We start from the raw sequence: 14,716 nt of genomic DNA on the forward strand, positions 1-14,716 counted from the left end.
AAAGCGTGGCATAATCATCTCCCAGAAAACACTATTCCTCCAAAATTGAGTATGGCTGAAATCTCAGCAGAGGAGCAAGAACTATTTAAACCAGCCTCCAGGGAAATTTAATAAAGTTCATTATAAAAAAAAACTTCCAATATGACTCATTTCCATCGCTACCACCTGCAAATTACTCCTTTAAGATTGCCTGCCTGTCCTATTCCCTCTTTGAAGCTTCCTATTTTACGACATCTTCCCCTGCTCTATCAGATAGCCTCTCCCTGGATGAGCCACTAATCACATCATCAAAGCAGCCTGGCTAATCATTTAAAAAAAAAAATTATATGCAAAGTTTTATATAGCGCTGGCTAGACCCGTAGATATCAGAGCGCTTTACATGTGGATCAGCAAGTTAAAGATTACATAATTACTTCGGTTACATATTCCAAGTATAGACATCAGAGAAAGTTAGAGGGATGGAAACATAACGGGGAGGTAAATAAAACAATATCAGATGTCCGGCTGGGTAGGTGACGGCAGAGGGGCTGAACCATAGCCAGACTCCTCTATAGCTGCATAGGACAGCTCCACAGGGCATCGGCCAAGGTTGTTCGGACTCCGCGGTGAGAAACAGACAGTCGGAAAACATGCTATTACACGATAACATAAGTTATTTTCGCGTTACGTAGCAAAGGCAAAATGTTGCATGTGGAATGGAAGGTAGAGGGGGGAAGGTAAACAGGGGAAAAAGGAATGCAGATAGCGTAAGGCAGACCAGAGGGGAAGGGACTTCAGGGGAAACAAGCAGTCAGAGTGAAAGATAGACAAGACCGTGAAGCACCCTTAAAAACAATACCCAATATCCGGCTGGGTTGGTGACGGCTGAGGGGGTAAACCATGGCCAGACTCCTCTAAAGCTACATGGACAGCTCCACCGGGTAACGGCCAATGGTACTCTGGTTCAGCAGTAATTACAAACAGATTCGTTTTTTCGCCCATGGTATAACTAGGATAACAGATTTGCATGGTTACATTAGTTAACAGTTGTAAAACCAAACATAGGAGATTAAGACCTCAGTAGAGGAAGGAGAGAAGAAGGGAGGGGAGAAGAAATGCAGGGGACAGGGAAGCAGATCAGTTCTGGTAGACCGGCAATGAAAGAAAAGTGTCTCACGGGGTCCCAAAAGTTAGAGCAAGCGGGACTCGGTCCAGTGCCAATAACAAACCCCATGCAGGGTCATCTCGGCAACTAATTTGAGATTGTTTGTCAGCCCCCAATTGTCAGCCCCCACAGTCTCACTGCAGCCGATTAAGTCAGGGTAGGGGGTCCTCCAGTGGCACAGGTTTGGTGTTTCCGGGCCACTCCTAACCAGCACAGAATAGTTGTGTGCAGCCACGGGTCACTCAGAAGTGTCACTCATGCAGTGTCAGTGCCACCTCAAAAGGTCCTTTTCGCATGGATTTCCAGCCTGTAAGGCCAGCGTGCACACCCCCAGGCAGCGCTGTCAAGAGGAAAATGTCTGGTGACTGCTTTCAGTGCCGGCCGCACCCGGGGGGTGGAGGGAGGGAATTACCTCACCTCCGGCACAGCAGAACGATACCTCTCAGTCCATGCAACCATCGGCCAGGAACAATCACTGAAAAGGGCAGGAAGGCTGAATAATGGAAAAGTCTTATGACTTCTTTTCTATAGACTTTAGGATAAAATCATCTATGACATATTGTTTGATTTATCAATACCATTCTTCCTAAGTCCTCGAATGGTATTTTGATTTGGTCCCTAACAATATTTACGCATTTATAAACTATTGCCTTGTTATCCTTTGGGGTTAAGCAATTTCTCCATCATAAGGGCATATACAACATCTTTTATAAGCCCATTGTTCATAGGTTATTGACCCCCACCCCAGCCCTGGAACACCTAGGGGAGACTTTAGGGGTCCTGAATATGCATCAATAGTGTAGATTGTCACTCCACAGTGCTCCTAGAACATAAGTTGATTTTGGGAGACACTTTATTACATTGGGGAAAGTGAAATGTGCAATTTCTCTGTCCTCAGGGTATATTCAATTTTTTTATAAGGGCTATCCCTATAACTACATGATCCCCCAACTCTGGGACACCTAGAGTGGACAGTGTAGGTACCTAAAATGCCAAACATCAAAATATTGTAATGTATCAATTTTTAAGGGCCCCTACCACCAAAGTTGAGTTTGGGCACCATTTACATTTAAAGTAGTGCTGCAACACAGAGCTGCTTTTAAAATGGCCTCAGGCTCTCAGCAGTGCCCACATGCAAGTGCGGAAAGGGCTGCAGGCCTCTAAACTGCCATGCCCTATTATATACTAGGGACCTAAATGTATTTTTAATTCCCTTGTCATATTATCTACTAAGGACTTATAGGGTAGGTCATATCAATGTGATAAGTGTACCGTAATATATAGTGTGCCCTCATGTATGTGTGTGTTTTCACTGTGTTTTCAACATAGCACTGGCCTTGGGCCTGGTTAGACAGAGCCCAGGGACAGTCGGAGTCAGTTAGCACCAGTACCAATCAGCAACAAATGGGGGTGCATAGGGTACACAGGATGACTTTGCAACATACCTTGTACTTAATTAAAGATAGGTATCAACCTATTAATCCTCAGACACCCATGAAACAAGATGAACACTTTAAACCCTACACACCAACTTTTTTTTTTAGTGAAATACACCTATGTCACCTCATTTATTTAAGAATTATTCATAAATTGCAAAAGAGTAATCCTTTGAGTATTCTTTCTTTTACATTGATTGCTATCTGCTACGTTGATAAGGTTTTTTCGATCATAAAATACTCAGTAGTAGTGGGGTGTTGCTTACCTGTCCTGTTGGCCCATTTCCCAGCATCTTCTCCACCTCCTGCAAGGGATGAGATGAGATAAATGGAATGCTTGGTATATATTTAACTATGAGTATATGTCCAATCAACACTGAGTGATTACTTTTCTTTCATACAAGACTCCACTCTGTCCCTACATAAATAGTATACAATAAAGAAACTCTGCAAGACACGTAAGTATCTAATAACTTACTTTGAATACTTGAACGATACTTTCAATTTTTTTTCTGTTTCAAAGTGATTAAACTCTTTATTATCATCAATAGGGGTTTTCATATATATATATATAAAAACACAGTTATAAGACGTAACCTCACTGAATTTAAGTGAAAAAAATAATAGTCACAGCTTGTAGTTACAATATTGCTGGACACTCAGAATCGAAACCTCAAACTTATTTTGTCACTGAGGGTTGCACAAGGGCAGGGGTTTGGATATGAGCACCAGTTTGCATGTTTTTCATCAAATATTCACATGTATACATGTATTAGTCTAAGGGGCATATTTACGAGGGATTATCGCCACAGGAACGTCACTTTTTATGACGTTCCTGAGGTGATAAACCCTTTGCCTTATTTAGAAGGCAGTTTTAAACCACTTAACGTTGGTTAATGCCACCTTGTAAATAAGGCCACCTTTCGCACTACACTTAGAGTGAAAGGGGTGGGCAATGGGTGTTGCATGGGCGATGCGCCGCAACACCCATTGATTTTGACACTGCCTCCTATTGACAAGGGTGGCATAAATATGGGGCAGCACCAAAATTAAGACCAAAGAAAACCTGGTCTTAACTTGATGAAACGAGGAGAAATTATTAATTTCTACTCATTTGTGCTGCTTCTTTGTGTGCTGCATTGTGCAACAACAATAGAAATAGCAAATTGCCATCAATGATAGTTTATGTGCAGGAAGGGACACATTATTAAAAAAATTATGATTTGCAACTTCTATGTGTGCTGCACAATGCCCCTACGTTTTTCTACATCCAGCATCATAGAAAAGAAGAAAAAGTTGCTTACCTTTTTATGTGCTGATGGCTATACTTCTTCCTGCAGATTCCGTATGTGACCCTTCCCAAGTGCCAGGCAGGATTCAGAATTTCTTTTTAAGCAGACCCTGCCAAGCAGCTTCACGGTGGACCTATGACGCTCCACATATGAAGCAGTCACAGATTAGATATAATGCACGAGCTTCAGTGATGTAGGATACTTCCTTTTTTCACACCATAACTTATTAGAAGCACTATGAATGGAATGACCAGTAACAAAGATCACGCAGAAGAGGGGAACCAGAGGGGCAATAGGAAATCTTCAGAAAGATGTATATGCATCAGAAGCAACCTTATTTTTCACATATTTCTTTTATGAACTACTTTCGTAGTAGATGAAAAGGGGGTATGACTGAAGATAAACAACAGAAATACACAAGGATTCTTTGAAACACATCCTTTACAAATTGGGAATCCGACTTCAAATGAGCATGCACGCAGTAATGTTTCAAGAAGGGATGCAAGCAAAATCATGTAACAGGCTGACAAATTGTTTGCACAGGAAAACCTCATAATAAAGTTGAGCTACAAGCTTTGCCCCTGGCAGAGCGAACTCTAAACCCCATTTCAGGGCCCTTCCAGCAACTTCAAAACAGTAACTAATCACCAGTGGAGCAGGAATAATTTTCAGAGAGGGGGGGCTTCCATCAATCTTATGTCACTGAAGTAATAGGAGTTGTGAAACATCAAAGTGTTACACAAAGACCAAGGGTTAGGGATGACACTCTTAGGGGCATATTATCAATACAGTGCAATAATTATCGCAAATAGCGCATAGCACATATTTTCTTATTGCCATCTATCGATGGATTACATCGCCATGTTAGCAGCGTATTAGCAATGCTTTGCTCAAGGGCGATGTAAAATCCAGCAATAGGGCTAAAACGCAGCAATTTTACTGCAGTAATGAAAAGCTTGCTAATAGGCAAGTGTGGACTTAACCAAACAATCCACCTCCCATTGACAAGATGGCTACTTCAAGTATTTTTCAGGTGTTAAATTCCAGCGGTAACCGCAGTTAGCGCAACTTTTTTTAATGCTTCGCAGGTGTAGGGCTGCATTGATAATAGAGGGAAGTTGAGTTTGCGACTGTTCCCATGTAGTTTTAGTGTGGAATGCCCACTTTGCATGTCATTAGCGATAAATATCGCTGACATGCAAAGTGGCAAAAGAAACGGCTGCTAACTCAAGGAAACAAGCGCTAATGCTTGTTAGTGAGTCCTTGTTGATAATGCGATAGAAAAATCAATGATTTTTTGGCGATATGTGCTGAAAAAGCGGCGATATTTCTCTTGATAATATGCCCCTAAGTGTGGTATTGCGCCAAACATTTTGCCTTCACTCTTGGTTTTGCTGAACTCGTTTTTGTTGTTATTAGGACTCAGTGCACTTTACCCCTGCTAGCTAGAGGTAAAGTGCTTGTTACATCTCCCTTAAACAGAAAAATTGGCCTACACCTGATTAGGACATTAGATTTAATTGTAAGTCTTTAGTAAATGGCAATACATGTTCCCAGGGCCTGTCAAATAAATACTAATGGGTTGCACCATTTGTCTCAGGCTGCCATTGCAGCTTGTATTGCAGTTTTAAACTGCCATTTTGACTCGGCAGAATATAATTTTTGCCAGACCCAGACCTTTCTAAATCACCTTAAGGCTAATGGCAGGGTGAGCAGTATTTAAAAAGTATGACATGTGGATTTAAGTTCTACATGTCATGGCAATGAAAAACTCTTAAAGTTGACTTTCAGTGCTGTAAGCCTGTCTCTCCCATAGACTGACACTGGGTTGCCCTGTTACACTTAAAAAGTACTAAGTTCAGATTGGGAACAAATAGATAAATTATGTTTACACTGAAATGAATAGTAATTTAAAATCATCTTTAATGGTAAAGCGGGTTTTTAAGTTACAATTTTAAAAATGCAGCTTTAACAAAGTTGCCATTTTTCTGCCGAAACCAACTTCGCCTTCCTGCACGTGACCTGGCCAACATGACGGTCAATGGTTTTCCTGTTTTGGATTGTGCATTGTTTCCACACATTAAGGTCTTCCTGAAAGGTTGGTTGGGGAGGAGCTGTGCCCTGTCATAATTACACTTCAAAGAGCCTTGCCTGTAGCAAAGACAAAGGAACCTGACACCAGACCTGTCCTTGCCTTGTTCACTATAGTCAGTTTGGAGGAAGGACCAGGAGAAGGGGAAGAATTGACCAGAAACAGTTTTAGGGGTAATGCCACTCACAAAAGATGGCACCTGGTATAAAAGTGGGCATTCAGAACCTAACTTGATTTGATTGTGAAACTTATATCCCGCTCGAATGCCCAAGGGCGTCTAGGTGCTTTGCGGAGGTGACTGTCAAGATTACAGTGGAAGAGGGTAAGAACTAGTTCGAGAAAAGCCACGTTTTTAGTAATTTCCTAAAGGGGAGTAGAGTTGAGCAAGTTTTAATATCTAATGGAAGCGAATTCCGCATTTTCATTGTATTCAGGATAAAACGGCTTCCTCCCCAGTAAACTTTCTTAAATTTGGGTGTCTGGAGGAGTTTGATCTGAGTTGAACGTAGATTTCTGCATGGATAATACCAGGTGAGGTGTTGTTTCAGTTATGCAGGTCCTGTTCCAAGCATAGTTTTGTATGCTAGGCATAAAGATTTAAATTCTGTTCTCTTTTTTTAGCGGAAGCCAGTGGAGTTTTGTCAAGCCTTGGAAAATGGACTGGAGTTTGGGGATATCCAGCAACATTCTGGCGGCTGCGTTCTGTACTCGTTGGAGTTTACTGAAGGCCCAACTATAGGGCATTTCTTATATTCCAGTCTGGCCATGGCTAAGGCTGTCACCAGTGTTTTTACTGCTTTGGGGGGAAAGAAAGCGCACACCTTCCGGATTGACTATCATCAAAGATAATGCCCAGATTCTTTACCTTCTGAACTGGAGGAGTTCCCATGCTCGAAGGCCACCAGTTCTGTGACCAAAAGAGGTGTCAGATCCCAGCAGAAGAACCTCTGCTTTGTTACCATTATGCTTTAGGCAGTTTGCACTTATCTATTGGTCTACGTGGGACATATATTGACTAAAACAATCAGCAGTTTCCTCCAAGTTACTTGAGATGGACACCACTATTTGAGTGTCATCCATGTAGGAGACCAATATTTTGTATAGGAAGTATTGAGACCGTTTTCCATGCATTTGGGAACATGCCTGACCTGATAATTTCATTAAAGAGTATGCTGAATTTCTCGCTAACGCTCTTGTATGCAATATGGAATATTTTAGACGGCTATAGGTCCAAGGGTGCTCTGGATTATGTTGATCTCACTACATGCAAGATCTGTTCTGCGTTCGGTGGAACTAAAAAATCCAAAACATTAGCGGAGCGTGAAAGAGTAATGTTGGGGCTGTCAGCTTGGAGGTCAGTGCCCTTGTCTGTGAGTGAGTCAGAAATGGATAGCACTTTGTCCTTAAAAAACCCTGCAAGTTGGTTGCAGAATGCCACACTGCAGTTGCAAAGAGTACTTTGCTGGAGTCACCTGCCAGCCGGATTTTCTCTGAGAAATAGCTACATTTCTTATCCAAGATCACTCCTGGACCTGTGGAAGATTCAGAAGAAGAACTGCGTTGCTGTCTGAGGAAGAGGAACTGCTCTGCTTACTGAGAGAGAAAGGACCTTCTAGCCTTGAACCCAGACTAACCATTGTGACTGTAAGGGTCAGTTGGCTGATATCCTGTGTGAGATACAGGTACACATTTCCAGAGCCCTCTCTGCAACTGCCAGCTGACCAGCACCACCTGGACCTTACTGGATCTGCTTGAGCCCTACTGCTGGCCTGTGCTGGAGTGAGTCCTGATCCTCAAGCAGTACCCCAAGGACCTTAAGCCTTGGCTTGGCTGGCATCAGTGTCAGCACTTCCTGAAGAAAAGGTGAAGATACAGAAGTTTTGGGCTGCTCTCGACCGCAGTTACCTCTTTGCACCAAGAATTGACCTTTTGTTACAACCGCCAAAGCAAAACGTCAGTTAGACCTGCTTTTTCTGCCATCCCGGCCGTACCTCTCTAGCCGGCCGCGCTGCAAATTGCAGCCGGTGCGTTCACCTTGCTCCCTCTCACCTCAGCGGTCCCGGAGCCTGGGAAGCGTCTGGAGGCTGGGGACATTTGCCGAACACCGCATCGGAGGGCTCGAACAAGAGCACGAGCCTTCCCCTTCGCTGGAAGCCTACGCAAGGGACCCGAGCGGGCCGAAGATCCAAAGGTAACCCCAGGGGGAGGAGGGCGGCAGCCGGAGTGAACGCGGGGCCTCCCGGGAGACAGAAGGAGGCCCCGAGATTGCCCCTCCCCCCAGGAGAACTAGGATTGGGCCCCGTTGGCCCCGATTGTGGTCACGAACTCCTCTGAACTGGGCCAGGATAGGAATTAGGCCCTATTGAATGGTCACAGAGACCCCCTTCTTATCAGGAAGGCCATGAGAGAGATGTATATTGTTACAGTGACCACAGGGAAATGTTTTATATGCCTGATGCCTATCTAATGGACTGATTTATTTTACCTAATGAAATAGTTATGAGTTCCTGCTGAAATGGTGGACCTCACCTACTGAAAGGGTTATTTCTAGTTCATTAATTGCTTTATTCCCCAGCTTTGTGAAATGTGCTACATCTGCTGTTGAACTGCTTATTTTTGCAGCTAGGAAATGTTTTACCCCCAGTTAATGACTTGCTGATTCCTGCAGCAAAGGAATGTTTACTGCTAAGTAATGCAATGATATTCGAATGTCTCTATTAGGAATTCCTTGCAGGTGCTAACTAGGAGCAAGGCTGAAGCCAGGCCTACCGTTATTTACTATTTAATATTTATTAATCTATGTATTTCTGGCTACATAATGAAAGATATGCGTTTTAAGGAAAGGTAATGAGTTCTTACTACTGTGATTTTTGACTGCCCTGATCTTGATCTTAGATAAAACTTATTATATTGAATCAAACCTATAGGTGTGGTCTCTGTCATTGCGTGCATTTGTTGTCTCAGTGGATGCGTGTGCTGTGTAGTCGCTTAACACCTAGGCTTTCGGGTGCCTACCTGCTCGAGCCAGGTGACCCCCGGGGATCTGTTGACCCCAGGTCCTACACTGGGCCTAACCCAAAGCCCTGAGCAATTGTAATTTTTTTTGGGAACGTTCTATTGTGGCAGGCGTTATTTGAAAAGGCAAGACCAGAAGCAAAAAAATCAGCCGAGGGGCAGACATTTTTTGTGCGGCCAAATTTTTGCCACAGTGGAGAGAAGGTTGCAGCTACGGCAGCTGGTCAGCCTATTACAAAAAATGGTATGTGAAGTATACTTGATGAAACCTGCTCGGTTGAAAGTAATTTATATGGGGAGGGTTAGGGTGTTTACTTCCGGGATTCAGGCGGAAAACTACCTAAAGGAGGTAACTGGTGGTTGACTGAGTTTGGGATTTTCGGGTTTTCTCCTTTTGTCTTCTTAAGAGAGTAGGGTGGAAGCAAAGTGATGTAGTATATTGTTTGCATATTGGTGATTACTGCTTTTTTGGGTTGTTTTAAATCTCAAATTGGGCTGGGTTCAGATAGCCTCCATTAATATTTGTGGATTAAATGACCCTGTAAAAAGGCGCAGGAAAAAGGAAGACATTTGAATCTTGAAGGCAGATATTATCTGCCTCCAAGAAACACACATAGAAGTTAGTAGTAATAAAATCATGGAGCTTGATGGGTTTCAATTAATTTTATGGACAAAGCAGGAGGCTAGGACTAAAGGTGTAGCTAATTTTGCACGTCGGGGTCTGGCCAACTTTACTCGTTCTTTCTCCGCTAGATATGTCAGAGGGGCAATTATACAATGTTCAATCAACAACAGCATTTTCATACTATGTTCCGTTTATGGACCGGTATTAGATGATCCTGAACTGTATAATTGGTTGAGTTTAGAACTGGTGGGTTGTCCATCCCCGATTATATTGTGTGGTGATTTTTATATAAATTTGGGCTGTGCGGTATCTAATCACCTTGAAATAATATATCAAGCGCGGAAACCGAAAGTTTTCAAGTCTCTTTCCCAATTGAAAGAGTTGCGCAGGCTTGTAGATATGTGGGCACAGTTAGAGGGTAATGACCCAAGGTTTACTTATTTCTCTGCTCCGCACAGAACTCTTGCAAGATTGGATTACTTTTTCATTTTTCAATGTCTGGTGCAGGGCAGTAAAATTACTAAGTTTCCCAGGGTAATGTCTGACCATAACCCTCTGGTACTTGAAGTGAATATTAAATGTAAGAAACAAGTAACCAGCTGGACTTTCAAAAGGGCTTTGTTAAGTGACAACTCCTATATAGAGCATATGGCAATGTGGATCACTCGATTTTTAAAGGAGAATATGGAAAACACAGGTATTCAGAATGTCTGGGATACCCTTAAAGCAGGGATCAGGGGTGAGACTACGCAGTTTGATTGGGAGACTCAGAAGAAAGAGAGGAATACTTTCAATGAGCTCTATGTGTCAGGCACTGACTTGGAGCCAGCAGTATTCCGAGTGCTTACAATACACTGTCACATATGCACTGGACTACATATCCCAGAATGCTTGGAGGGGAGGAGCATTATCTATATCACCCAGCAAGGCGTGGGCTGAGGTGCGCGTAATCTGCCGTTGTACCTGGTTCTCCAGTATCAAGTCTCACGCTGGCTGCGTGGATGCTCTCTCATCTAGGATCCAGTTGAGCTGTGTGTTATTCGCGGATGTGTTCCTTCGGGTGCTGCTGGGAGCGCCGTGCTAAGGACACACACACACACACACACGGAAAGGAAGGGGTGTTCGTTTTCCTTTCCCGCCGTGTATGAAAATGTCCTTGTTGGTGTTGATATCTTCGCACTGAGGGAAGCGCTTATCAACACATCCGTGTAGCCTTGCAGCCTGGAATCGCTGGGGGAAGCACTTATCGGTTTACTATTTTGAAAGACAATTGATACCAAGTCCACGCGCTGAAGGAAGCGCTACATTTTCAGGAGTTTCCTTTCCCTTAGTAAGACAATGCTTCTACTGTTGGGATAAGACTGTTTGACTAATTGCACAATAGGAGCTGTTAGCTTCTATACTCCACGCTGAAGGAAGCGCCTGTTGGTTTTGTTGCTTTCTGCACTCGAGGAGAAATCCACTCCTTCATATGGACCCTGAGTTTATTGTTTTTTTTCGCCTCATTCAAACTCGTACTCCGGAGCAGTAGAGTACATATCATTGGGCTCATTTATATCTCGTTCTCGGATGGGAAGGAAGCCCTATTCTGGGATCTATGTTTCAGTTGTATTCTGGATGAGTGGTTGAGGGGTATGTATGATAACAATCCTTTTCTTTATTGGGTATGAGTATGCTAGTGGAGTGGAATATTAAACATTGTGGTTTATCGTTGTAGGAAGGCTCGAAGTCAGAATCTGATGTCCCACAATAGTAGAAGTAAAGCTACAGAATTCTGCGGCCAGTGGAAAGGTACTAGTGAGCTCTAGTGAGATCATATGAGAGTAGTAAGCTTTGACAGGATTTGTATTAAAACTGTATTCTTTTGTTACCGGTCTCCCACTTTCCACTGCTTCTCCCCTCATCAATTTTTTCCCTTGCCTGACTACCTTACGACTCTGAGTTGGTTATATCCAGAGTTGGGGAAGTCAGGAGGTGGACCTGTTTTTGGCATCACACGGAAACAGAGGAGTGGCCTTGACGCTGACAGAATTACGCGCCCAAGAAATACTCGCTCCTCTGGTTTCTTGTGATGCACAAAATATGGCGTCTTTAGACGACGTCCTGCAAGCGCTTGTGCTAGTGCAACAGGAGTTGGCGGCCTCCAAAGCTGAAACTGCAGCTCTTAGGGAGAAAGTTGATAGACAGGCCAGAAACCCTTTTGATGCTACTCCGGGATCATCGCAGGTACAGGTTAAAGTACCCCCTCCTATTCCGTTGGCCAGTCCAGAAAGATTTACAGGAGACCCAACCAAGATACAGGCGTTTCTTACTCAAATATTACTGCACTTTTCCTGTAAGCCTGCTTCTTTTCCAAACAATCATTCTCGAGTTGCTTTTGCGATCTCATATATGACCAGGGATGCGTCCAATTGGGCGGTACCCTTGGTCAAATATGACGATCCGCTCCTGTCTGATTGGGACTCTTTTCGTAGAGAGCTTGAAAGGGTGTTCGACAGGCATGCTACCACTATGTCTGCTGACAGGGAATTGCTGGAGTTAAGACAAGGGAAACAGGACTTGGTCACCTATTTGACTAAATTCAATAGGTTGATTGCAGAAACCGCTTGGCCCGAGGAGAAACGGATGTCCTTGTACTACCAGGGATTAAGAGATGACATGAAAGATGTTCTTGCTCAAATAGACCCCCAGCCTAGGACATACACTGATCTCATGAACCTTACATTGCGTCTAGACCACAGATTAGCGGAAAGGAGGGGTGAAAGGGTGTACGGTCAGGTGGAGAAGACAGAGAGGGGTATTAAACCAACATCCTCTTCCACTGACCAGAAACCTGAGCCTATGGAGATAGGAGCAGTAATTACAGTAACAAGAAAGTGGCAGTCACTACCGTGTCTTCTCCTAGCCCGAATAGTTCAGAAGCACTGCCGGAGAAGAAATCAGAACAGTCCACGGCGTTGAGAGTTTCTTCTTTGGCAGGGTCTGATGTAACTCCTTCTGTTTCATATATTATCATGCAGATGTGTCTCACGGATAACAAAGGAACTCATGACAAAGAGGTTATGGTAGATTCAGGGGCTACTGGGAATTTTATTGATAGTGGGCTAGTACAGTGCCTGGAGTTACTTTGTGTACCTAGGAGTGTTCCTGAAAGAGTCCTAGCAATGGATGTGAAGACTCCGAAGTCAGGGCCCATAACGGAGGTAACTGAAGAGTTAGAACTGGTCAGAAATGGGGAAGATACCATGCCTATTGAGAAGATAACCTTAAACATCATTGAAGCACCTCAATACGAGGTGATACTGGGAATGCCCTGGTTATGGAAGCATAACCCCAAGATTGATTGGACTCAAAAGACTTTAAGTTTCGAGTCGGAACAATGCTTACACTCCTGTGTCCAAATGTTAAGTAATCAGGTAATCGCCCTAACACAAATCTATCAGGTAGCCACCGCTGCTGAAAAAGAGACATACTTTCCAAGGCGTATGCTGAGTTTAGAGAAGTTTTCAGTGAAACCAAGGCAGAAATATTACCCCCTCACAGGGATTATGATTGTCAAATAGATCTGATTCCTGGGGCCATCTTACCTTCTTGTAGGGTTTATGCTTTATCGGACCCTGAGACACAACACTTGCGGGAGTACCTGGACCACTATGTTGACATAGGGTTTATTCGTCCTTCACGCTCACCTGCAGCCTCGCCTCTGTTTTTTATTAAAAAGGCGAATGGTGAGTTGAGAACATGCCTTGATTACAGGGGTTTGAACAAGATCACTGTGCGGAATCGCTACCCACTTCCACTCAGCCCAGTCTTGTTGGACCAGGTGAGAGAAGCAGTCATTTATACCCGACTAGACTTGAGAGGGGCTCATCACCTGGTCCAGATACGAGAGGGCGATGAGTGGAAGACGGCTTTTAAGACACGTTACGGCCTGTTCGAATACCTAGTGATGCCGTTTGGGTTTTGTAACGCCCCTGCGGCTTTTCAATTCTTCTTGAATGATGTGTTGAAGAGTTATGTTGACAATTTCGTGGTTGTCTATATAGATGATATTTTGATATACTCTCAAGGCACAGCAAGCCATGGTTGTCATGTAACTCAGGTATTGCAGAAATTGCAAGAAAACGGATTGTTCTGCAAATTGAACAAATGTGAATTCCATGTGCAACAGGTGGAGTTTTTGGGTGTGATATTGAGTCCCTCTGGGTTGTGTATGGCTGAAAGGAAAGTTTTGGCGGTGCAAGAATGGCCTACCCCAAAGAATGTAAGAGAGGTGCAGTGCTTTCTTGGGTTTTCGAACTATTATAGGAGGTTCATTGCTCACTTCTCACAACTGGTGTCCCCCTTAACCCGTCTGCTAAGAAAGGGGCTTCTCCTTTCTGTTGGACTCAAGAAGCAATGAGCGCTTTTGAATTCCTCAAAAGGCGTTCACATCGGCACTCATCCTTCAACATCCTCAGACTGAGGTGCCTTTCGTGGTAGAAGCGGACGCCTCCGACATTGTTGTTGGGACTGTGCTCTCTCAGCGTGATCGCTTTTCAGGACAGCTGCATCCAGTAGCTTTTCTGTCCAAAAAGTTGAGTCCGGCCGAACTGAACTATACGGTGGCCGAAAAGGAGTTGCTAGCCATCAAGAAAGCATTTGAGGAGTGGCGGCATTACTTATGGGGGGCCAAACATCCTGTCACGGTTTACACCGACCACCGTAATCTACAATATATGAAGACCGCTCGACATCTCACGCAACGTCAAATGCGATGGATGCTCTTCTTCGCAGAGTTCGACTTTGTAATAACATTCAGACCAGGGTCAGACAACAGAAAAGCGGACGCTCTATCCAGACAGGAGGATGTACTAGAGATACGAACCACCACTCCGGAAGCCATCATTTCACATTAGAAGGTGATGTGTTCCCTCACCATGGAGAACTTTGTAGACGAGGTAAAAAACCAGAGAGACCTGGAAGGGTGGAAACGATGGGCCAGTTTCAGTACATCAAGGACTCTCAAACACGGACTGCCCTTCTATGACAACAAGTTGTATCTTCCCTCCCTAGAGATTAGATTAAAGGTGTTTAACTGGTGTCACGACTCAGTGTTGGCTGGACATTCTG

The 14,716-nt window shown here is 43.8% G+C and overlaps 1 protein-coding gene across 1 annotated transcript in view; it reads right to left on the reverse strand.

The window, feature by feature from the left end:
• Positions 1-14,716, reverse strand: part of MORC4 (MORC family CW-type zinc finger 4) — an 844,810-nt gene that overhangs the window by 42,743 nt on the left and 787,351 nt on the right. The window contains exon 19 of the mRNA XM_078686304.1: positions 2,847-2,885. Coding sequence (XP_078542430.1) covers positions 2,847-2,885 — 39 coding nt within the window. The remainder of the gene's footprint in view (positions 1-2,846; positions 2,886-14,716) is intronic.

Source organism: Lissotriton helveticus, chromosome 4_1, assembly GCF_964261635.1.
Source record: "Lissotriton helveticus chromosome 4_1, aLisHel1.1, whole genome shotgun sequence".
Classification (NCBI taxonomy): domain Eukaryota; kingdom Metazoa; phylum Chordata; class Amphibia; order Caudata; family Salamandridae; genus Lissotriton; species Lissotriton helveticus.